General features: G+C 47.8%; 4 protein-coding genes across 4 annotated transcripts; 2 read left to right on the top strand and 2 right to left on the bottom strand.

Moving 5' to 3' along the window:
* Nucleotides 1-854: 854 nt before the first annotated feature.
* On the bottom strand, nucleotides 855-5,401 carry LOC100488592 (zinc finger CCHC domain-containing protein 3-like). Its single transcript, XM_002943351.5, has 2 exons — nucleotides 5,307-5,401; nucleotides 855-3,870 (listed from the first exon to the last, which is right to left on the bottom strand). Exon 2 carries the CDS (start codon nucleotides 3,718-3,720, stop codon nucleotides 2,407-2,409), a length of 1,314 nt encoding a protein of 437 aa, XP_002943397.2. The 5' UTR covers nucleotides 3,721-3,870; nucleotides 5,307-5,401; the 3' UTR covers nucleotides 855-2,406.
* A 4,447-nt stretch (nucleotides 5,402-9,848) lies between these two features.
* On the top strand, nucleotides 9,849-10,529 carry LOC100488751 (mid1-interacting protein 1-B). The gene has a single exon (XM_002943352.5). The coding sequence runs from the start codon at nucleotides 9,980-9,982 to the stop codon at nucleotides 10,355-10,357; it is 378 nt and encodes a 125-aa protein (XP_002943398.2). The 5' UTR covers nucleotides 9,849-9,979; the 3' UTR covers nucleotides 10,358-10,529.
* Nucleotides 10,530-11,836: 1,307 nt separating this feature from the next.
* Nucleotides 11,837-15,038, bottom strand: ndufc2 (NADH:ubiquinone oxidoreductase subunit C2). The gene is made up of 3 exons (XM_002943353.5): nucleotides 14,837-15,038; nucleotides 13,335-13,478; nucleotides 11,837-12,026 (listed from the first exon to the last, which is right to left on the bottom strand). Exons 1-3 carry the CDS (start codon nucleotides 14,973-14,975, stop codon nucleotides 11,977-11,979), a joined length of 333 nt encoding a protein of 110 aa, XP_002943399.1. The 5' UTR covers nucleotides 14,976-15,038; the 3' UTR covers nucleotides 11,837-11,976.
* Nucleotides 15,039-19,219: 4,181 nt separating this feature from the next.
* Nucleotides 19,220-22,691, top strand: LOC100489390 (DNA damage-regulated autophagy modulator protein 1). Its single transcript, XM_012958277.3, has 6 exons — nucleotides 19,220-19,266; nucleotides 19,362-19,429; nucleotides 19,514-19,650; nucleotides 19,767-19,931; nucleotides 22,320-22,406; nucleotides 22,605-22,691. The coding sequence occupies exons 1-6, from the start codon at nucleotides 19,220-19,222 to the stop codon at nucleotides 22,689-22,691; spliced, it is 591 nt and encodes a 196-aa protein (XP_012813731.3).
* The last annotated feature ends 2,127 nt before the right edge of the window (nucleotides 22,692-24,818 follow it).

Genomic DNA, 24,818 nt, shown 5'->3' with positions numbered 1-24,818 from the left:
GCAAGGTTTCTCATGGCTGTAACTGTAGGTTCCACGAGCTCCAGGCTAAATTCCAAACCTTTCTGGCACCGACTTCTGAACCGTCTGAGGCGCTTCTAGCACTAAGCTTAATAACACTGAGGCCGAGGCTGGATGGTGTAAGGCAGGGATCCCCAACCAGTGGCTCCGGGGCAACATGTTCCTCCCCAACCCCTTGGGTGTTGCTCTCAGTGCCCCCAAACCAGGGAGTTATTTTTGAATTCCTGACTTGGGGGCAAGTTTTGCATAAAAACCCAGTATAAAGCCAAACAGAGCCTTCTATAGGCTGCCAGTCCCCATAGGGGCAATTAAATAGCCAATGATAGCTCTTACTGGCACCCCAGGAACCTTTTCCATGGTTGTGCTGCTCCCCAACACTTTCTCCATTGGAATGAGGCTCACTGGTATAAATAGGTGGGGATCCCTGGTGTCAGGCATGTACTGTACCTAGAGTGAAACGGAGCAGGCAAGATGAGCGCCACCTAGTGACAGGTGCAGAAACTGGACAGAAGCAATACCGCTACAGCAGCCTGCCCCTCATACAGCCATTATTGCTAAGGAACCATTTGGCTTATTTGCAGCACCCACCCTCATTTGTTACGGGGGCTCCCATTGGTAGCTGCTGCCGTGGGCTCATTTTCCCCTCCCTAGTGGGTGGAGCTCCACATTCAGACAGGAATTAATGGATGTAATTTCCTGCCCTGCACATAATGAGGAGGTTATCCGATTGGTGCCCCTGGCGTATATGTAATAACATTAGTCCCGCTGGCTGTGTAACGCAATGAGAGATGATTGTGGGAGGGGCTTAGTTCATATGTAAGAAGCGCATCCAAACATGAAATCTAACTCTGTTTATTAATAAACCGTTAGTAACTTCCAAACAGGAGGAAATCTGCTCAAAAATATACAGAGATAAAGCAATTTCTCTAACAAAAAACCCACGGCCTTTTATTATTATTATTATTATATATATATATGATTTAGTACCTTGTAATAAAAGTAACGTATCGGGGGCCCAGCCTTCCAGCTAAACAGACTGGGCCGGTTCTATACCAAGTCCAATGCTGTGGGGATTCCCTTCTGGACAAGATGTTATACGGAGTATAAACCACTATCTCTCATGAACGGGTCTCATTAAAAGCAACACAAACAGTTAAACATAACTCCCAATAGGGGGCTCTGAGGGATGCTGGGATTTGTAGTACAGCATTGCATTTTTACTTTTTATTCCACAAAATGTGTCTTATAATCAAAAAAAATGAACTGCAGAATTAACAAAAACTCTCTTTTATGACATATGTCATAAAACAAACACAAAACCCTCCGAGTCAGTCCTCTCAATGGTAGTGGCCTCGGAGGCTAAGCACATAGGGTTCCTGGTATCTACTACCTCTGGTGTCATCTATGGGCTGCCCCAATTACGTGTCTGTAATCTAACAGAAGCCCTAACGAGCTGAATATCTGCCTCCTTCCCTAAAGGTCCCCATACACGGGCCGATTCTAGCTGCCGATATGGGTCCCTTAGATTCGCCAGCTAATCGGCCCGTGTATGGGCACTGCCGGCGGGCCTGCCCCACCCATATCTGGCCTGAAATCTGCCAGCTATCGATCGGGCAGGTTTAAAAAATTAGGGGACTGCATCGGCTCATTGATGCGGCCCCCAAACCGACTGCGCCTAACTTTGGCCCCAGGGCCAAACAACCGAATTAGCCTGAATTCACCCGATATCGCCCACCTGTAGGTGGGGATATCGAGAGAAGATCCGGTCACTTGGCAACCTCACCAAGCGAGCGGATCTTAGCGTGTATGGGCACCTTTAGAGATCTGAGAGTCTGACAAGAGAGTTGTTGGTACAACTACAGCAATAAGCCTATGGGTAATGAGGACATGACTCGAAAAGATACCTGGGCTGATTGGTTGATGACAAGGATGTAATGTAATTCTGTCGGAGGTGGGACTCCTCTCTGCCGAAACTCAGAGCCTCTGCAACAAAGGCAACGTCGTCACTGAGTTTGCTGGTCATCTCTTTATTAAACGAACAGTAACACCAAAACATGAAAGTAAATAAAATTGAATGTACTGCTGCCCTGGTACAACTGGTCCCTACTATAGCTTAGGGCAACCGTATATTATATCGTTATTACTTTTATACGCTTGCATATTTTTGGCGTTACTGTTCCTTTAAGAAGCTCGGTGACCGAGGGAGGTCGGCCGATACTACAAGCGTCTCCTATATAAAAAGGAAAGTGGATTTCGCCAAATGAGGAAGAAGCAACTGAACAAAGAGATGCATCTGGCGCTACAATTCGATACAACTTCTACTCTCTCGCCTTTGTGCCCAGTGTTGTTGTGGGAATCTCACCGCTAACGTTAGAAACACCCGGCGGTCTAAAGCCTTATCCCCCCGGCCTGTCGGCAGGAAGCAGTCTCTGTGCCGTACCCATAATACTGTGCCTCGTAATCATCGTAATCCTCCATCCTAGAAAGGTTGTACTCATCGATCATTCGCTGTTTCTCTATGGGGCAGTCGCTGGCAAAATGCTCTGTAGAAGCACACACGTAGCAGAGGCGGGGCTGCCCGAAATACGAGACCACGCCCCGCTCGTTCCATATAAAGAATGTGATTGGCAGATGCTGCAGGACATTGTCCACCACGTTGAGCTTGACCTGCGCTCTCCATTCCCCGTTCCAGATGCCGTCCTCATCCCTCACGCGTCTCACCGGGCTGAGGACCGTGCAGTGCTGCTGGAGCCAGCTCAGAACGTCTTTCCGACGGATCATCTCGTGTTTGAACGCTATGGTGACGGCTTTCACTTGTGAGCTGGACACGGGCCGGGCTTGGACAGATCGCCACATGTCGGTGGTGCGCTTTCTTTTGTACAAGGACCAGAACTTGGGCAGAGACTCCGCCGATTGGAAACAGACGTCGAACCTGGAGCGAGGCACCTCGGCCACGGCAAATATGTCATCGGAGCGAAAGCCCATAGAGTCGAACAAGAGCCTGGACACTCGCCCCCTGTCTAGAGGGTGAGCCTCATCCCCTGCCCAACACAGTCGCACAATATTTTTATTCTTGCCATGAGAAGGACCCTGTGCTCCCCCTTGTGTTGCTTCTGCACCCCCCTTGCTCTGTAGATCAGCAGGGCCCTGAACTGGACCGGCATTCACCGAAAGCTCAGAACGTACATTACGGTTTTGATCCCCAGGATCGTCCTCATTTACCCCAGTGACTTGGGGCAAAGCAGGCTCTGAATTAGCAGCTAGTAAAGCGAGCTTCGCTGCTTCAGACTGCGAGACATTGGCATCAGACTGCGAGACATCGGCATCAGAATGGGAGACGTTGGCATCAGAATGGGAGACGTTGGCATCAGAATGGGAGACGTTGGCATCAGACAGTGAGACGTTGGCATCAGACAGTGAGACGTCGGCATCAGACAGCGAGATGTTGGAATCAGACTGTGAGACATCAGCATTAGACTGTGAGATGTTGGCATCAGACTGCGAGACATCGGCTTCAGACTGAGAGACATCTGCATCAGACTGAGAGACATCGGCATCAGACTGAGAGACATCGGCATCAGAACGAGACAACACACTTTCCCCAGACTTAACAAGTCCTTTGTGCTCCTCGGAGTCCCCAATAGCAGCAGAAAGGGAAAGGTCTGTCTCGCGCTGTGGTGATTTGTTGGTGTCCGTCTCCATCTCTGATTCAGGTCGATCGCTCTCCCATGCAGTTCTGGTGGTTACCGAGTTGCTAAGGTATGGATATGTAGTAACCGATACCCAGTCTGCAGCCTGGACTGGAGGTGCATATAGAATAACGGATCCTCCTGGGTGCGCTCTCCGAGGCAACTGTGAGGGAGACACAGGGTTAATACAAATGAAGGACAGAAAGGCAGCCATATTGCGTATGGCAGTGTTCCAGGCCACCATTACGTCCCTATGAGCGCATTGTTTCTGCACACCCGAAACTAAACAGCGCCCGGTTGTAAGCCATTAGAAAGGTTGCCTTCCCCATGCCGCCCAACTGGCCCGATCTTCGTGGGACAGTCCCTCTTTTGACAACTGAAATGTCCCTCATTTCCCTTTGATCTCCTGCACTGAAGCTAAAAACGATACAAATTTAATTAAAAGTAGCTTTTGGCAGAGCCCAGAAACCTTAAAGGAGACATATCCTATATAAATGATGAATGTACCAGGGAATTATACTCCTCTAGATATAGAAGGATTGGGCTTAAAAAGTTGTGTTTCTGACTGATTTATTGAGAAATTCCACCAAAACCCCACTAGTCCCGCCCATCTGTTCCACTTCCTGCTGGCTGAATTCTCTGGATGTGCTGGGGAGCCGGCACTGTAGGATAGGAACCAATCAGCAGCTAGGCTGACCTGATAGGGAACTGCAGCCTGTCTGTGCTTGTGTGAGTGCAGGGCTGTGATTGGCTCTCCCCCTCCTACTGTGCTTCTGGCAGGGACCATTAGGACACGCCCACCCCTCATTTGAAACCCAGACAGGGGCCTGAGAGGATCTATAGGGAGCTCCAATAAAGGGGCCATTGTTACAGATAGGGTTAATGTTTAGCCCAAACCAGCCCCGGATATTATTCATAACTGCCTACAGGGTTAGGGGTTTTCCCCTTTATCCAATATGTCTCCTTTAACGAGCGACACCTGCACTTAGATACAGTGTTTCTCACATTTAATTAAATAAGTGGCTTCTGGCAGAGCCCCCCCCCTGCACTGAGATACAACAGTAACTAATAAGCTAAACTGGTCTCTTGGGACCCCCAGAAATGTGTTCAAAGTTTAAATAACCTGCCAAATTGAGTCAAATGGGAGTGGTAGTATTTAGGGGGCGTGGTCAAAGTTCAAACACTTTCCATTTTCAAAATGTTGGGAGGTATGCCTTCCCCTTTAAAATGACTGTAGGTATTATTAAAACCTGATAGGGGTGGGATGGCTGGGGGGGGGGGCACAAAAAGCAGAAACCTGAAGGGCCCCAACAGGCAGGGAAGCACCCCCAGACCCAGGGATTTCTAATAACACAAGCTCCTCCCCCTCCCCAGCAGAACCTGCGCTGGTTCCGAGCTCACTGGACTATAAGGGCCAGATATAATGGCGCCGGGAAGGGCGGCCCCTAGCGGCTGCGCATAGAAACACAACGGTAACAGTAAGCAACACGCCGCACTCGGGATAACGGAGGAAACTCGGTTACCGGTTCGTAACCCCCAATACTCCACCCCCCCAGACCCGCAAGTACCGGGGCCCGCCCCTCTCTCCCCAACACGCACCTTCCGCAGCCCAATGACTCCTCCCAGCTACAAGCACAGTCACGTGATCCTGCATCTACTTCCCGCGGAGAGGCGGGCTGTAACGCTATTGGCTCACGTAGTCCGAACGCTGATTGGCTAATAGCCGTACGTTCCGGCTGTCGTGCAAGCTAAATATTAATGTAAAAACAAACTGCACTTTTACTTCTTGTAAGCGAATAATATAAAGGAACTGAGTGGGTTATGTTCATTTTACTGAGGTTTTGTGGTGTTTTTGCTGCCAGGATTTTCCATACTGGGACTGAGGAGAAAAAGCCCACAGAGCTGTGTTGTTACTCCCTGCAGAACTGACTGGGAACTAAATACAATAAATGTGTTATAGACTGTGTGTATAGACTGTTACACCTTATAGTTAGGTTTCTGTACCCAGCAAAGGACCCCCAGCCAATACACTGGAACAGATATTATTTACTGATTCCAAGCACCTGCTTGTATTGTATATTGTATAAGCCATATAGCATGGGCCAATGCGTATCACTAAAGCAAAACCCCCAACAGCCAACTTCTATCATGAGACAATAATCATAATAATCACTCACACAACATAATTCATTTTTGGAAAAAAGGGGGAGGTCATGTTTATTAAAAATTCTGACTAAATTCACCGAATAAAATGCGGCCCCCAAAACCAGTGCCAGTGAGCCCCTCAGTGTTTGCCCTTCCGAAAACACACGTGGGCTTCTCCTGTAGGCATACTCGCTGACCCGGAAGCAGAACCAGTGCCAGTGAGCCCCTCAGTGGGCTTCTCCTATAGGCATACTCATTGACCCGGAAGCAGAACCAGTGCCAGTGAGCCCCTCAGTGGGCTTCTCCTATAGGCATACTCGCTGACCCGGAAGCAGAACCAGTGCCAGTGAGCGCCTCAGTGGGCTTCTCCTATAGGCATACTCGCTGACCCGGAAGCAGAACCAGTACCAGTGAGCCCCTCAGTGGGCTTCTCCTATAGGCATACTCGCTGACCCGGAAGCAGAACCAGTACCAGTGAGCCCCTCAGTGGGCTTCTCCTATAGGCATACTCATTGACCCGGAAGCAGAACCAGTGCCAGTGAGCCCCTCAGTGGGCTTCTCCTATAGGCATACTCATTGACCCGGAAGCAGAACCAGTGCCAGTGAGCCCCTCAGTGGGCTTCTCCTATAGGCATACTCGCTGACCCGGAAGCAGAACCAGTGCCAGTGAGCCCCTCAGTGGGCTTCTCCTATAGGCATACTCATTGACCCGGAAGCAGAACCAGTGCCAGTGAGCCCCTCAGTGGGCTTCTCCTATAGGCATACTCGCTGACCCGGAAGCAGAACCAGTGCCAGTGAGCCCCTCAGTGGGCTTCTCCTATAGGCATACTCGCTGACCCGGAAGCAGAACCAGTGCCAGTGAGCCCCTCAGTGGGCTTCTCCTATAGGCATACTCATTGACCCGGAAGCAGAACCAGTGCCAGTGAGCCCCTCAGTGGGCTTCTCCTATAGGCATACTCATTGACCCGGAAGCAGAACCAGTGCCAGTGAGCCCCTCAGTGGTTGCCCCTCCATTAAAATGGGCTTTGCTTGGTTTATCTCCAAGGCCAGAAAGCAGAATCCGTGCCAGGTGGATTCCCAGCGGTTGCCCCCACACAGTGCCAGGGCCTGCCAACCACCCTATGGGGCCTGCATTGCCGCCTCTCCTTTGCGGATCAGTTTCTGATGCTTGCAGTGACTTGGTGATCCCATACTTGGGAGGGTGGGAGAAAAATCACAGGTTAGTTATGATCCCTCTGTGGGTGCTACTTTTAATTCCCCCTACACCTATTCCCACCCCCTAGTTTGCCCCTTCTCTATAGCCATCCATTGTTGCCAGACAAACCCCCTAACTGGCTCCACTGCCCATTGTTTTTAACAAACCCCCCAGACTAATTTCATTGCAGCTAAATCGATCCCTATGTAATGGGAGCAGAACTGTCAACCCCCAGACAACTCCTTCATTTCGAAAGTCTGTCCTAAATCAGCAGAAAAAAACTCAATCCTTCAGGTGGGCAGCAATAGCAGCAGGGCCGGGCCAAGATGGCTTCCCAGGCAACCCAGCCAGCAAACTTGCCCCCTCCCTGCGCACACACACATGAGTGGACACGCACATACATACTCACTATGAGCCAATGGTGGTGCGGGGTAAATGAAGAGCAGGCAGTGGGGGCACAAGGGCCGGGATCGGGGGCTGGGCGAGTGTATGAGCAGCTGTTACCCACGCCAAATTGCCCAGCAACCTACCCACTTGGCAGCTTTACAGCAGTGTCTCCCCTCCGTTGGCTGTAGGTGCCCTGTAGGGAGTGAGTACCAGCTGGCAGTGGTGCCACAGACACAGCCCCACATCCCCGGCCAATGACTACACACAGATTAGAGAGCTCCCAGGGGTCACCCAGTACAGCCAAGGCCGACAGACGTTCATGAGTCGTGTCTGCAGTGCAACACTGGCCCCTACCTATTCCCCAGACAGCCCAGGAAACACTGAAGTTTAAAAAACAAAAGTTTAAAGAACTTATTATAATAAAGCATTACTTTCTATATATTCTATTTTTAATGATGATTTGCCTTTCCGTTCTGCTTATTTCTAGCATGTAACTGAAAGAGCTGCGTTATCATTGGGGTCACTGACCCTGCCAACCCAACTGCTATGTTGTAACAACTGTAACCATTGTATCAGCTTCCCCACAGCTTACAGACTGCAGGAACTACATTGCATTAGACACACAGAGACCCACACAGACCCGCTGCCCTGAGGAGGGGGCAGATAAGTGGATCTGGGAAAGCAGGAGTGATATTTTGGGTAGTGCAGAAGCTGCCATACTGCTCCATCTAATTGATTTGTGCACACATGGATGGGTTGCAGGAAAGAGAGGGCACTTGTGATTGGAGAAACAACAGGGGGCCACAAAGGTTATTGATATTATTATCCTTCATTTATATAGTGCCGACATGTTGCTCAGTGCATTTATAGAGTAAGTTTCAAATCATATTCACAAACACTAGGTTTAAAGGGGACATATACCCCTATAACAGGGGTGGGCAAACTTTTTGACTCAGGGGCCACATTGACTTACAGACAGGCTGGGCCGGGCCAATGTTATGCCCAGGGCTGCCATCAGAAATCACAGGGCCTCTCAGCTCCTCCCCAACATCCTCCAGCTCCCCCCCTCAGTATCCCACCCAGCATCCTCCAGCTCCCCTCCCAAGCATCCTGCAGCTCCCCACCCCAGCATCCCACCCAGCATCCTCCAGCTCCCCTCCCAAGCATCCTGCAGCTCCCCCCCTCAGCATCCCACCCAGCATCCTCCAGCTCCCCTCCCAAGCATCCTGCAGCTCCCCCCCTCAGCATCCCACCCAGCATCCTCCAGCTCCCCTCCCAAGCATCCTGCAGCTCCCCCCCTCAGCATCCCACCCAGCATCCTCCAGCTCCCCTCCCAAGCATCCTGGAGCTCCCCACCCTAGCATCCTCCAGCTCCCCCCCCTAGCATCCATCAGCTCCCCACCCTAGCATCCTCCAGCTCCCCACCCTAGCATCGTCCAGCTCCCCACCCTAGCATCCTCCAGCAACCCCCAGCATCCTGCAGCTTCCCCCCAGCATCCTTCCCAGCATCCTCCTCAATATCTTTCCACCAGCATCCTCCGTCCAGCTGGCTGCCCCCCAGCATCCTCCATCTCCCCCCCCCAGCAACCTACAGCTTCCTGCGGCTCCCCCCAGCTCCATCCTCCAGCGACCTCCTGCTTCGGCCTGCTTCCTCCATCCTTCGGCTACGTCTGTCCCCCGGCTCCACACTGCATCAAAACACTTTTATAGGGTTGCGCCCCATGTGTACTGACATCACGCGCACCCACGGGGCGCAACCAATCAGGACCTGTAATTCTTTAAAGGGGGCCGTGGAGTCGGTGGGCCGGATTAAAAAGGCCAACGGAAGATGGTGAACTGTTAGATTTGTGAATGTAGTACAAAGAAAGTGTCCTTAGTAGGCCCATAAGGGGTTCGGCTGGGGGGCAGTCGCAGCTATTGTTCCCAATATGCCTATATTATATTGCCAAGTCTGACCTCACTGGTGCCCCTCAATATACTACAAACCCCCTATTGTCCCCATAGCAGATCTGCATTCACCATTCCTCCCCCCCCCCCAGTAGTGCATCACCCCAGTACAAACCCAAAGCCCACAACCTCTCAAATGACCCGAATGCTAAGCGTTAGAACCTGATACCTTGATTAGATCATTGATAGAGAAATAATAGGACTCAGAGAGACACAGAATCTAAGTCCATGACTTTGAATAGTTTGGGTTCATCAGAACCGACATGAAGCCGCTGAAAGTGCTAATAAGGTTCAGTGACCCACACGGGTCAGACTGATGGAACGCAATGGACTGTTGGCTGACCGCTCCTGATTATTTTGACCCGTTTGCAATTCAAACATCTCATTGGGAAACGTCCAGTCCGGTTTATGTACATAAAAATGGTGAAACCTGCAGCCTTTAGGGGAAATCTGATTGGCCGGTCGCAATCGAGTGGTGCCATTCTGTAAGTGGGTTTCGTCATTGCTGGAAGTAACCTTAGGACACTGAGGGGCAGATATAAACCCGAGCAAGGGATCCATAGCCGGCACCATCACCCCACGACTACACGGAGCTGCCATGCAGGCGTCCCAGATCCGCAGCCTCACCGGCGCCATGGTGACTTACTGCGCCGCCGCCAGGAACATGGAGCAGGAGGTCATGTTCCCCAGCCTCCTCCGGGACGTGCCCATGGAGCAGAATGGTGCCGAGCTGGGGGACCTGTATGATCACTACATCAGGCTGAAAGCCATCCGGATCAGCCTGGAGAGCGGACTGGTACCACTCAGTACCCAGCACAAGCACCCGGAAGGGGCAGCAATGGGCACGGCGGATAATGAGACCCTTTTCTACCATCATTTCTCCGGGCTACTCTGCATCCTGGGGCAACTGACCAGCGAATCCAACGCCCTGACCAACAGGTACAGCGATATAATCGGCACCGCCAGGGGAGCGTAACCACCCAATGAGTCTCCGGGGAACCAACCGATTTCCCTGAACACTAACCCCTGCAGCAGCAGCATAGGGACTCACAGCTGCGTATGGAAGGGACCAGGCTGATTAAGGACTGACTGATGGGCTTTTATCTGTTCCATGCTGCCAAATAAAGGGAAAGTGTGCCGAGATCCAATAGCGTTGCTGTCTCACTCTATCCATAGAAACCAATTCTAGATTTTATATAGTAAAAGGAGACACCTGTGTTTTCCGATATAAATATTGGTGTTATAACACAGTTGCAATGTTATGTTTTATTCCTAGTGGTTTTCATATTGTTTAACTTCTTTTTTATCTTCCAATCTGGAATTAAAACTGTTTTCTGGTTGCTAAGGTGCCACTTATCCTAGTAACCAGGCATTGATTTGAATGAATTAGAGGGTCTTAAGTTGATCTGTAACAAGGTTACACATATTTAAAAACATTGGGGTAACAGTCACCCCGCTATAGTTCCAGGGGTACCCAGGGCACAAATAAGCACTCACCCCAAATCCCCCCCTAACTGGCCTTCAGGCTGGGCCCCCTTAGCCCATAACAAGGTTACAGATATATAGAAACACTGGGGTAACAGTCACCCCGCTATAGTTCCAGGGGTCCCCAGGGCACAAATAAGCACTCACCCCAAATCCCCCCCTAACTGGCCTTCAGGCTGGGCCCCCTTAGCCCATAACAAGGTTACAGATATATAGAAACATTGGGGTAACAGTCACCCCGCTATAGTTCCAGGGGTCCCCAGGGCACAAATAAGCACTCACCCCAAATCCCCCCCTAACTGGCCTTCAGGCTGGGCCCCCTTAGCCCATAACAAGGTTACAGATATATAGAAACATTGGGGTAACAGTCACCCCGCTATAGTTCCAGGGGTACCCAGGGCACAAATAAGCACTCACCCCAAATCCCCCCCTAACTGGCCTTCAGGCTGGGCCCCCTTAGCCCATAACAAGGTTACAGATATATAGAAACATTGGGGTAACAGTCACCCCGCTATAGTTCCAGGGGTACTCCGTTAGCACTACATTTGGAGTTATTACTGGGCTTATTCAAGGGCAACAGTAGTAAGATACAGACCCCTATATGTAATAAAATGCACTAAGTTTGCCCAGGAGCAGTAACCCATAGCAACCAAACAGCAGGTACAATTTACTTGTCCCCTGTTTAAAAGCAAACATCCTATTGGTTGCTATGGGTTACTGCTACTGGGCAAACTTAGTGCCTTTTATTACATATGGGGGTTAGTGTATTTTATAAAATAACCCAAAAATGTTCACGTGACACAGACCTGTAACAGACGGTGCCAGTGTTACTGGGAAAGAAGATGGCAGCGCCAGTTTACTTAGCGGACACCGAATGAAACAGGCGAATTCAGTGAACTGAGGGGCAGTTATTTAACCCCAACACAAACCAGGAAATAATAAATGTTGCAAAGACAACGACTGACACAAATCTTTTTAAATACAATATATATTTTTCCGATTCCCCCCACTCAACACAATCCTGGAAGCCGCCGGGGGGGGAAACACGGCTGCCAGATAACAAACAGTTAATTCCGTATCACCAATGGGCCGGGCTCAGGAGAATGGGGCTCAGCGAATAGGGGTGAATTCCTCCAGCACTTCCGCCATGGTTTTCCTTTCTGCGCAGAGAGAAGCAGGTATCAGTGGGGGGAACAGAGCAGAGGGTAATAAACCTGCCCCCATATATGTAAGAGCCCCCCCCCCCCCACTGCCCGACTGCACTGCGGATAGTGCCCTGGCCGGAACCGAACCCACAACTCAGCGCTGCATCGTGGTACTGTCTGCATTTAACATGCTAATAAGCCCCCAGCTGTAATATTTATTCTATATACATACCCCCCCAGCTGTACTATTTATTCTATATACATACCCCCCCCAGCTGTACTATTTATTCTATATACATACCCCCCCGCAGCTGTACTATTTATTCTATATACATCCCCCCCCAGCTGTACTATTTATTCTATATACATCCCCCCCCAGCTGTACTATTTATTCTATATACATACCCCCCCCAGCTGTACTATTTATTCTATATACATACCCCCCCCGCTGTACTATTTATTCTATATACATACCCCCCCCAGCTGTACTATTTATTCTATATACATACCCCCCCAGCTGTACTATTTATTCTATATACATACCCCCCCAGCTGTACTATTTATTCTATATACATACCCCCCAGCTGTACTATTTATTCTATATACATACCCCCCCCAGCTGTACTATTTATTCTATATACATACCCCCCCGCTGTACTATTTATTCTATATACATACCCCCCCAGCTGTACTATTATTCTATATACATACCCCCCCCAGCTGTACTATTTATTCTATATACATACCCCCCCCAGCTGTACTATTTATTCTATATACATACCCCCCCAGCTGTACTATTTATTCTATATACATACCCCCCCAGCTGTACTATTTATTCTATATACATACCCCCCCAGCTGTACTATTTATTCTATATACATACCCCCCCGCTGTACTATTTATTCTATATACATACCCCCCCAGCTGTACTATTTATTCTATATACATACCCCCCCAGCTGTACTATTTATTCTATATACATACACCCCCAGTTGTACTATTTATCTATATACATACCCCCCGCCTGTACTATTTATTCTATATACATACCCCCCAGCTGTACTATTTATTCTATATACATACCCCCCCAGCTGTACTATTTATTCTATATACATACCCCCCCAGCTGTACTATTTATTCTATATACATACCCCCCCAGCTGTACTATTTATTCTATATACATACCCCCCCAGCTGTACTATTTATTCTATAATACCATACCCCCCCAGCTGTACTATTTATTCTATATACATACCCCCCCAGTTGTACTATTTATTCTATATACATACCCCCCCAGCTGTACTATTTATTCTATATACATACCTGGCACCTTGAAATCCTGTGGGTGCTGCCTGATGTATTCAAAGAGCTGCCGGTCCGTATTCGCGTTCCTGTAGTTCTCGTACTTGGTGGCATGGTACCCGAGGAACACGCCGATGCTGGTTAGGAGCAGCTGCCGATGCACGCCTGGGGAGAAAACACCAATAACGGGTTAATGTTACTCTGTACTGACACTGCCAGGCAGCAATAGCAGGAAATAACCTCACTACAGCTTGCAGGCCCATACATGCAGACTACGGCCAATCAGCAGTCAGCTTTAACAGGTCCTCTGCAGTCAGGCTGATAGAAGCAAGCACCCCATTGGTTGAAGCATTATAAGCAACTTCTCTAAGCAGAAATCCTACCGCTTGTCTGTGCCACAACTCCCCGCCTCTACGGGGGGCACTTCCTGGGTCTTAACTAGGAAGGGCCAATCAGGAAGGGCTAAATGAGGATTTCCCACGGATGTAGGTAAAGCTAAGCCTCCATCCCTGTCACAATCAGGCTTCATACTCAGTTACAGACGCATATTATTTATATTTCTATATGTCTATGCATTTATGATGGCTAACTTCCCCTTTAATAAAGTTTCTGTACCAGATTGAGCAGCAGGAAACACAGACACAGAATGAACCCCAAAATCTGCCCGTAACAATAGTAAGAAACCCAAGTCTGACTTGGGACTCCTCCAGTTACATGGGAGTAGGAGAAACAATAGGTTAGCTGAAAGCAGTTCTAATGTGTAGCGCTGGCTGAAAGCTCAGACTCAGGCACACTTTACTGCTGCGCTGCAAGTTGGAGTGATATCCCCCCCCTTCCCCCCCAGCAGCCGATCAGCAGAACAATGGGAAGAGAGCAAGATAGCAGCTCCCAGTAGGTATCAGAATAGCACTCAATAGTAAGAAATCCAAGTCCGGCTTGGGACTCCTCCAGTTACATGGGAGTAGGAGAAACAATAGGTTAGCTGAAAACAGTTCTAATGTGTAGCGCTGGCTGAAAGCTCAGACTCAGGCACACTTTACTGCTGCGCTGCAAGTTGGAGTGATATTCCCCACCCACTCACCCCCAGCAGCCGATCAGCAGAACAATGGGAAGGGAGCAAGATAGCAGCTCCCAGTAGGTATCAGAATATCACTCAATAGTAAGAAATCCAAGTCCGGCTTGGGACTCCTCCAGTTACATGGGAGTAGGAGAAACAATAGGTTAGCTGAAAGCAGTTCTAATGTGTAGCGCTGGCTGAAAGCTCAGACTCAGGCACACTTTACTGCAAGTTGGAATGAGGGGGGGCTGCCCTGTACTGTGGGTTCTATATACAGTTAATAAGAAGAGCAGATGCAGGGTTCTAGTCCCTTCTCCCCAACCTTTGCGTTTTCAACTAGTTAGAAACTACAATTCCCTTACAGACTCCATAGGGACTCTGGGAGTTGTAGTCCTACAGCACATAATGACGGTCGGGACAGGGATATACGGACGATACTGCCCCCCCCCGGGCCCCCCAGTCTCACCCGCCCGCAGGGCCGGCATATGCCGGATAGCATTGTGGGTAATGGCAGTCAGGTAGCCCATCAGCCCCATCCACACCGAGTTCCTATTCACCAGCCCGGGGGGCGGCAGCGACCGAGCCTCGTCCGGTAACAGCCCCATAGCTGCGCTTCCCAAGGACAGGACACCCGGGGAAAGCAATGGGCGTGACGTCACTGTACCATGTGATGACGGAAATGCAGCCTATTGGTCGAGTAATATTCTCCCCGCCCTTTAGGGGGGCGTGTTTTGTATGAGGCGCTCCGTGTGGGACTGCATTTCCCAGCATGCCATGCGGCAGTGCTATATGTGTAGCGCCCCAGACTCCAATACACCCCTCACCGTGCAAAATAAAATGACACTGTGTAAAAAGCGTTGTGTTTATTGTAGGCATGTCCAGCCTTATGTCTTGTTTCACTACAGTTCCCAGCAGCCCCAGCAAACAACGGCTTTCTCTGTAGAGCCAAGTAGTGCAGCACCCTGACTAAAGTTAACTGTTTATGTACCACTAAAACGATAAGAAACTTGGTTTCATGTGATTTTCAGACCGTGCCGATTGGTTGTTCAGTTGATCGGACAGGTTAGAAAATGGCTGTCGGATAACAGTAACATTTACACGTGTATTTGACGATATCCTCAGGCAGGTTGGACTGGGCCGCCGGGAAGAATCCCATTGGGCCCCAGCGGCCCAGACCCGACCCTCTGCCTGACCGTTCCTCCCCTGACGCGTTAAATTTACCTGTGTTCAGGGGAGAACGTCGGGTTGGGGGATTAGGGGAGCCCCTGCGGGAATAGGGGGGGTTTAGGGGATGTGGCCTGGGGCCCCCGGTGGGCCCTGCACCCCCCAGTCCGACCCTGTCCTTGGGGGACCTACAATGAAAGTCACTTTCATACGGTTGGTGTCATACGCAGAGCTGGAACTAGGCCCTCTCGGCCTTTGTATGGCCGCCATAACTCAGGCTGTCGGCACAGAGCCATAACGAGCAGCCTGCGGCCTTCCAGCTTTCAGCTTCCCCCCAATAGGTGAGCGCGACCAGTCCCTGACTGAATCCCAATGGTCATTTCAGCTTCCAGGGGCACAAAAACAATCAGCCCTCTGTATAGATTTCTGTCAGATCCCCAGCCGGGGCCATGAGGGGAGACACACACAGGGGCGCATTCATTAAACTATGACAGGTCCGAATACAAAAAATTCATATTTTTTATAAATATTTTCGTTAATTTGCGCAACTTTTTCGTACTTTGCGACAATTTGTGCAACAAAATCATATTGTCGCAAAGAGTATGAAAGTTTTCATTCAAGCCTTGGAGAGTGCCATTGAGCCCTATGGGAATCCTGCACTGAAGGTCCAAGGTCAGAAAGGTTTTCCCGCCGTTTACGATCGTTCGAATACGAACATTTTGTGACTATTGGATTGCCACTCACAAACAATCTTTTCAATATGAAAATATGAAAGATTCGCAAGGTTCTATGGATTAGAAAAAAATATGATTTTTTTTTTTTTAACCCAAAGAGTTCAGTTTCCCTTGGGCCTGTTTGGGTCTCAACTGTCTGTTCAGTTTCCAGCCTTGTGAAACCAAAACAATAATCTGGCCAATTAAATAAAAGCATTTATATATTAAGATCCTCACTATGATTTTTCCTATCAATGTGGCTTAGTTATCACCAAGTACAGTTTGTTTCTCATTGCTGTATATGTTACTCTGTATGTCCGATGTATGAAACCCACTTATTGTACAGCGCTGCGGGGTATGTTGGCGCTTTATAAATAAATGTTAATAATAATAATATTATCCAGTGTAACCAATCCCAACTGGGCCAGCCTTTCCCCATAACTGAGCCCATTCCCTTTATCAGCTTAGTCGCTCTTCTCTGTACTTTCTCTATTTCATTACTGCCCCCCTTATATATTTATATATAGTGACCCCCCCTTAACTGCCCCTTCCCCAGTGTAACCAATCCCAACTGGGCCAGCCTTTCCCCATAACTGAGCCCATTCCCTTTATCAGCTTAGTCGCTCTTCCCTGTACTTTCTCTATTTCATTACTGCCCCCCTTATATATTTATATATAGTGACCCCCCCCCCTTAACTGCCCCTTCCCCAGTGTAACCAATCCCAACTGGGCCAGCCTTTCCCCATAACTGAGCCCATTCCCTTTATCAGCTTAGTCGCTCTTCCCTGTACTTTCTCTATTTCATTACTGCCCCCCCTTATATATTTATATATAGTGACCCCCCTTAACTGCCCCTTCCCCAGTGTAACCAATCCCTACTGGGCCAGCCTTTCCCCATAACTGAGCCCATTCCCTTTATCAGCTTAGTCGCTCTTCTCTGTACTTTCTCTATTTCATTACTGCCCCCCCTTATATATTTATATATAGTGACCCCCCCCTTAACTGCCCCCCCCAGTGTAACCAATCCCAACTGGGCCAGCCTTTCCCCATAACTGAGCCTATTCCCTTTATCAGCTTAGTCGCTCTTCCCTGAACTTTCTCTATTTCATTACTGCCCCCCCTTATATATTTATATATAGTGACCCCCCTTAACTGCCCCTTCCCCAGTGTAACCAATCCCAACTGGGCCAGCCTTTCCCCATAACTGAGCCCATTCCCTTTATCAGCTTAGTCGCTCTTCCCTGTACTTTCTCTATTTCATTACTGCCCCCCCTTATATATTTATATATAGTGACCCCCCCCCCTTAACTGCCCCTTCCCCAGTGTAACCAATCCAACTGGGCCAGCCTTTCCCCATAACTGAGCCCATTCCCTTTATCAGCTTAGTCGCTCTTCCCTGTACTTTCTCTATTTCATTACTGCCCCCCTTATATATTTATATATAGTGACCCCCCCTTAACTGCCCCTTCCCCAGTGTAACCAATCCCTACTGGGCCAGCCTTTCCCCATAACTGAGCCCATTCCCTTTATCAGCTTAGTCGCTCTTCTCTGTACTTTCTCTATTTCATTACTGCCCCCCCTTATATATTTATATATAGTGACCCCCCCCCCTTAACTGCCCCTTCCCCAGTGTAACCAATCCCAACTGGGCCAGCCTTTCCCCATAACTGAGCCTATTCCCTTTATCAGCTTAGTCGCTCTTCTCTGTACTTTCTCTATTTCATTACTGCCCCCCTTATATATTTATATATAGTGACCCCCCCCCCCCTTAACTGCCCCTTCCCCAGTGTAACCAATCCCAACTGGGCCAGCCTTTCCCCATAACTGAGCCCATTCCCTTTATCAGCTTAGTCGCTCTTCTCTGTACTTTCTCTATTTCATTACTGCCCCCCCTTATATATTTATATATAGTGACCCCCCCCCCTTAACTGCCCCTTCCCCAGTGTAACCAATCCCAACTGGGCCAGCCTTTCCCCATAACTGAGCCCATTCCCTTTATCAGCTTAGTCGCTCTTCCTGTACTTTCTCTATTTCATTACTGCCCCCCCTTATATATTTATATATAGTGACCCCCCCCCCTTAACTGCCCCTTCCCCAGTGTAACCAATCCCAACTGGGCCAGCCTTTCCCCATAACTGAGCCCATTCCCTTTATCAGCTTAGTCGCTCTTCCCTGTACTTTCTCTATTTCATTACTGCCCCCCTTATATATTTATATATAGTGACCCCCCCTTAACTGCCCCTTCCCCAGTGTAACCAATCCCAACTGGGCCAGCCTTTCCCCATAACTGAGCCCATTCCCTCACAGTGCATGATGGGATTTGTAGTTATCCTGCACTTGCCATACTGAATACCACAAACTGGGAGTGTTACACGTCAGTCATTCAATGGCACCAGGTAACTCATCTGACACTACTGCCCTCTAGTGACACCTTGCTGTGAATCATGGGAGTCACAGTCCTGCATAAACCAGAGCTAAAAGCAAACAGCTGCATTGATCATTATGAGGGCATCATTATGTATGTACCAGTGCTGTAAGACTGTAATGAATCCCCCAGTTGTGAAGGAGACAAATGTAACTTATCAAGGAAACCGGTTTATTTTACTGTAACTTTGTTTTCCAATCATTTTCTACCTTCCTTACTGGGATATTGTTTCCCATTGACATGAACCCTTTAGGACCCAGAATACACAAAGCAGCAGGTTACATGACACTCCCCACATTGTGACATCAGTGCTGCCCTTCTCCAGCCAACCATTGTGATGTCATCAGCCAGGTTCTATACTGAGCTCCCTGGGCCGACACTCACTGTGTTCCTGGCTAAGGAGCACTTCAGACATCTTTTTCATTTCTGCATTTATTGCATTTTTCTATATTTTCTGAATATGGAATGTAAGAGATTTTCTCTGTTCATGGCTCTTGTGCCATTTTTTATTACATCAGTGGTTTTTATTAGTCTTGTTTTATACAATATGGCAACTTTCTTTGCTGAAAATGAGAAGTTTGCCCCCTATACAAGGTAAGTTCTGTGTGAGACATGGGGATAATGTAGTAACAGTGCCCCAAACAACCATATGGAATCTGAGTAATAATATATTTTTTCTTTTTTCCCAGCGGCCTCGGAGATTCTCCATTGGCCAATGCTGTATTTACAGTGATGCACATAATCTGCGCCTATGTCGGTAAGTGGAACAAATCTCCTCCCATTCCCGCCCCCCATGCAGTATAAGCACCAATGAGCTCACTGAATTCCTCTCGTTTCTCAGGCGGTGCCACGATGTACGCCAGATACACGCTGCTGAGACAGCGCCGTGCCGATAAGAAGCGCACCGGGGCCAACATAACCCAACTGGTGCTGGGCTTGTTGGCCATCCTAGCGTATGTTATGGAGAATAACTTCCCGGTAAGATGCATTCCTGCCCCTGAAAGGGTTACAGACATTATAGATTTCCCCAAATCTCTTGCTTTCTCCCCAGGACGGAGAGGCCAATGGACTGACAGATATATTTGTATGTTTAGGTGCTGGTGTTCCGGGAAGTGCACATAGCAGGAGTGCTGGCAGCCACTGTATGTGCAAGTGCCTATACGCTGATAAACACTGTGATATCCTACAGGGCGCCCCCGGAGGAGGACAGCCGAATCAAGTGCCATTTGCGATTGGCCATTTCATTGGCCGTTATATTGGTATTAGGGCTCGGTATCCTTTCACTGCTAATGGGACTTCTGAATGGATAGATGCTCTGTACCAACTGGGTTGTGTAACTAGTCAGGGTGCTTAGGGGATTAGTTTTACCCCTCAGGCAATGGGTCTGTTTCTCCTTAACTAATGTTTCAGATTCAACATTTGATATTATCTTCGTTTGGATCAAACCTACAAGTGTACAGATTTATGAGGTTTGTTATCCATCAATTTGATCATTTTACTGCTTTAGGGCCATTATTAGCCTTGCTCTAGCCAAAGGGCAAATCCTAGCCATGGCACAGTGTAGCCAGTTTGGTGGTTCTGTACATGAGGTGCATGTGTGGGTCAGTACTGTCACTGTGCAACCACCAATCATTAACTCCTATCTCCTTCCCACACCTTGGGGCACATTTACTAACCCACGAACGGGCCGAATGCGTCCGATTGCGTTTTTTTCGTAATGATCGGTAATTTTGCGATTTTTTCGGCGTCTTTACAATTTTTGCTTAAAAACGCGAGTTTTTCGGCGTCTTTACGAAAGTTGTGCAAAGTCGCGATTTTTTCGTAGCGTTAAAACTTGCGCGAAACGTCGCGCCTTTTAAGTTTTAACGCTACGAAAAAGGCGCGACTTTGCGCAACTTTCGTAAAGACGCCGGAAAACTCGCGTTTTTACGCAAAAATCGTAAAGACGCCGGAAAAAATCGTGTTTTTACGCAAAAATCGTAAAGACGCCGAAAAAATCACAAAAAATACGAAAAAGTCGCAAAATGTTCGTTTCCAATCGGAATTTTTCCAATTCGGATTCGAAATCGTGTCTTAGTAAATCAGCCCCCTTGTGTCTCAACCCTTTCTCCTTGTAGATTGTAAGCTCTTTTGGGCAGGGCTCCCTTCCCCTCCTGTATCGGTTACTGATTGCTGTATATGTTACTCTGTATGCCCAATGTATGAAATGCAGTAATTCCTTGTAGAGTGTAAGCTCTTTTGGGCAGGTCTCCCTTCCCCTCCTGTATCGGTTACTGATTGCTTTATATGTTACTCCTTGTAGAGTGTAAGCTCTTTTGGGCAGGGCTCCCTTCCCCTCCTGTATCGGTTACTGATTGCTTTATATGTTACTCTGTATGCCCAATGTATGAAATGCAGTAATTCCCTGTAGAGTGTAAGCTCTTTTGGGCAGGGCTCCCTTCCCCTCCTGTATCGGTTACTGATTGCTTTATATGTTACTCCTTGTAGAGTGTAAGCTCTTTTGGGCAGGGCTCCCTTCCCCTCCTGTATCGGTTACTGATTGCTTTATATGTTACTCTGTATGCCCAATGTATGAAATGCAGTAATTCCCTGTAGAGTGTAAGCTCTTTTGGGCAGGGCTCCCTTCCCCTCCTGTATCGGTTACTGATTGCTTTATATGTTACTCCTTGTAGAGTGTAAGCTCTTTTGGGCAGGGCTCCCTTCCCCTCCTGTATCGGTTACTGATTGCTTTATATGTTACTCTGTATGCCCAATGTATGAAATGCAGTAATTCCCTGTAGAGTGTAAGCTCTTTTGGGCAGGGCTCCCTTCCCCTCCTGTATCGGTTACTGATTGCTTTATATGTTACTCTGTATGCCCAATGTATGAAATGCAGTAATTCCCAGTAGAGTGTAAGCTCTTTTGGGCAGGGCTCCCTTCCCCTCCTGTATCGGTTACTGATTGCTTTATATGTTACTCTGTATGCCCAATGTATGAAATGCAGTAATTCCCTGTAGAGTGTAAGCTCTTTTGGGCAGGGCTCCCTTCCCCTCCTGTATCAGTTACTGATTGCTTTATATGTTACTCCCTGTAGAGTGTAAGCTCTTTTGGGCAGGGCTCCCTTCCCCTCCTGTATCGGTTACTGATTGCTGTATATGTTACTCCCTGTAGAGTGTAAGCTCTTTTGGGCAGGGCTCCCTTCCCCTCCTGTATCGGTTACTGATTGCTTTATATGTTACTCTGTATGTCCAATGTATGAAATGCAGTAATTCCCTGTAGAGTGTAAGCTCTTTTGGGCAGGGCTCCCTTCCCCTCCTGTATCGGTTACTGATTGCTTTATATGTTACTCTGTATGCCCAATGTATGAAATGCAGTAATTCCTTGTAGAGTGTAAGCTCTTTTGGGCAGGGCTCCCTTCCCCTCCTGTATCGGTTACTGATTGCTTTATATGTTACTCTGTATGCCCAATGTATGAAATGCAGTAATTCCCTGTAGAGTGTAAGCTCTTTTGGGCAGGGCTCCCTTCCCCTCCTGTATCGGTTATTGATTGCTTTATATGTTACTCTGTATGCCCAATGTATGAAACCCACTTATTGTACAGCGCTGCGGGATATGTTGGCGCTTTATAAATAAATGTTAATAATAATAATAATAATCTGTTCCTCTAGATCATCGATAGTCTGCGGGTTATCAGCGAGTGGCTCTCAACCGTTATATTTTATGGCTTTTTGGCCACATTTGGGCCGGACTTTAAGGTAAGTACCGATCTTATATCAGTGGGACCCGTTTGTGTGCATTGAGAAGCTGAGAAATGATAGAGTTTATGGAATGATGATGTTGGAAGCAAATCCAGCTGAGGGAATGAAGGGACCAGTTAGACACGGGTACAACTATACATGTTTATTATCTCTCTCTAATGTTAATGTTGCCTTTCCATCTTTGCCCTGCTACAGGTCTTTGGGCTCAGAATCCCCAAGAACATGGAGGAGGACTGGTTCTATATCACAGCAAGCCCAGCTGGTGATGTGGAGGCCAACTGAGCTGAAGAGGAAGAGAATGTTGAAGAGGAGACGGTATTTGGACTTGTTTGCACCATAAGATTAACAGCGTTTAACCATCAACAGCAGCATCGTCTACTGGGAACATAGAGCGTCACCCAGACCAACATCCACAAGCAGTTCTCGACCAACTGAATATTTGTAACTGTACCTGGGGGGCTATGGGGACACCCGTCTCTTCGCTGTGACCCCGGCGCCCCACTAGACCCCAGGTACTGTTACAATATTCCAGTCTGCCCGATCCGATACTGGTCAGGAAGTTCTACTGGCTCTGGAGCGGTGATTCCCAGCTAATAATGACCTGGGTACGGCTGCTAAAGGCTCTTTATCCGCTCATGTGGCAAAAAGGATTCACTTGACAGCCAGTTAGAGCCTCTCTGACATCTCTGAAGTTGGAATTTCTGACTCTTTCCAAACGTTGCTTCCACCTAAAACCGCCAGTTGGGCTCTCACCAATATGTCTGGGATCTCCTGGATTACATTGTTATTGTGGATCCTGATGGAGTTCAGAGTTTTATAATTATCCGTATAATTTGTAAATGATTTTAAATAAAACATATTCTATGGTTTATGTGTAAATTCTATATTGTCCCTTTTTGTATTAATGAGATTACAGAATGGAGCTGACAGTGTTGGAAGCTGTTGGGTTGGGGGGGTCTCATTACAGGGGGGGGTGTCTCTTTCTCATTGACAGAGGAGCAGTTGATGTACATTACAGTTCCAGCCCTGTGCTACTCACTTGTGACTGCCTGATCATTGGGCACTTCCAGGAGGAAAAGATTCTTAGAATTCACAGATTATGGGATCCATTATCCAGCACCCGTTATCCAGAAATATCCAAATTATCAGAAGCCCGTCTCCCATAGACTCTGTACCTGTACTTGATCCCAACTAAGATATAATTACCCCTTATTGGGGCAGAACAGCCCTATTGGGTTTATTTCATGGTTAAATGATTCCCTTTTCTCTGTAATAATAAAACAGTACCTGTACTTGATCCCAACTAAGATATAATTACCCCTTATTGGGGCAGAACAGCCCTATTGGGTTTATTTAATGGTTAAATGATTCCCTTTTCTCTGTAATAATAAAACAGTACCTGTACTTGATCCCAACTAAGATATAATTACCCCTTATTGGGGGCAGAACAGCCCTATTGGGTTTATTTCATGGTTAAATGATTCCCTTTTCTCTGTAATAATAAAACAGTACCTGTACTTGATCCCAACTAAGATATAATTACCCCTTATTGGGGCAGAACAGCCCTATTGGGTTTATTTAATGGTTAAATGATTCCCTTTTCTCTGTAATAAGGAAAATGACAAAGTTCCTGGACAGAGAGAGAGGAATGTATGTGCTATTAATATGGAGTGTTGGTTCTGCTTCTGATCAGGTGACTGGACTAAGTGCCACAATGGCGCCCATCCTTATGGAGGTCCTTATGATGAACCAGCCTGAAGGGGTGCAGCTTTTGGTAAAGGAGGTAAGTCATACATTGTTATATACTCACTACTAATCTTGTGCTCTGCCTTCTACACAAACCTGTCTCTGTCAAACAACTGCCTGGTTGCTGGGTTAAATTAGACCATAGCAACCAGACAGCTGCTAAAATTCCAGCTGATGTGACTCTATAATAACCAGTCATTCCCCTGCTGGAAAGTTCATGTAGGAGCCGCTCATATCAGTCAGTAAATAGATCCCAATACAAACAGCTGATGTGACTCTATAATAACCAGTCATTTTCCTGCTGGAAAGTTCATGTAGGAGCCGCTCATATCAGTCAGTAAATAGATCCCAATACAAACAGCTGATGTGACTCTATAATAACCAGTCATTCCCCTGCTGGAAAGTTCATGTATGAGCCGCTCATATCATTCAGTAAATAGATCCCAATACAAACAGCCGGTGTGACTCTATAATAACCAGTCATTCCCCTGCTGGAAAGTTCATGTAGGAGCCGCTCATATCATTCAGTAAATAGATCCCAATACAAACAGCTGATGTGACTCTATAATAACCAGTCATTCCCCTGCTGGAAAGTTCATGTAGGAGCCGCTCATATCATTCAGTAAATAGATCCCAATACAAACAGCTGATGTGACTCTATAA

This window comes from Xenopus tropicalis, chromosome 2 (assembly GCF_000004195.4).
Source record: "Xenopus tropicalis strain Nigerian chromosome 2, UCB_Xtro_10.0, whole genome shotgun sequence".
In the NCBI taxonomy this organism is placed as follows: Eukaryota; Metazoa; Chordata; class Amphibia; order Anura; family Pipidae; genus Xenopus; species Xenopus tropicalis.
Note: the sequence above shows the minus strand (reverse complement) of the source record. Positions and strands in the feature narration are given on the sequence as shown.

Coding starts and splice junctions, on each gene's coding strand:
- LOC100488592 (XM_002943351.5), bottom strand. CDS start 3,720: ATGGAGACGGACACCAACAAATCACCACAGCGCGAGACAGACCTTTCC.
- LOC100488751 (XM_002943352.5), top strand. CDS start 9,980: ATGCAGGCGTCCCAGATCCGCAGCCTCACCGGCGCCATGGTGACTTAC.
- ndufc2 (XM_002943353.5), bottom strand. CDS start 14,975: ATGGGGCTGTTACCGGACGAGGCTCGGTCGCTGCCGCCCCCCGGGCTG. Junction 13,479..14,836: donor TATGCCGGCCCTGCGGGCGG/GTGAGACTGGGG, acceptor TTTTCTCCCCAG/GCGTGCATCGGCAGCTGCTC. Junction 12,027..13,334: donor ACAGGATTTCAAGGTGCCAG/GTATGTATATAG, acceptor CTCTCTGCGCAG/AAAGGAAAACCATGGCGGAA.
- LOC100489390 (XM_012958277.3), top strand. CDS start 19,220: ATGGCAACTTTCTTTGCTGAAAATGAGAAGTTTGCCCCCTATACAAG. Junction 19,651..19,766: donor TTATGGAGAATAACTTCCCG/GTAAGATGCATT, acceptor TTGTATGTTTAG/GTGCTGGTGTTCCGGGAAGT. Junction 22,407..22,604: donor CATTTGGGCCGGACTTTAAG/GTAAGTACCGAT, acceptor GCCCTGCTACAG/GTCTTTGGGCTCAGAATCCC.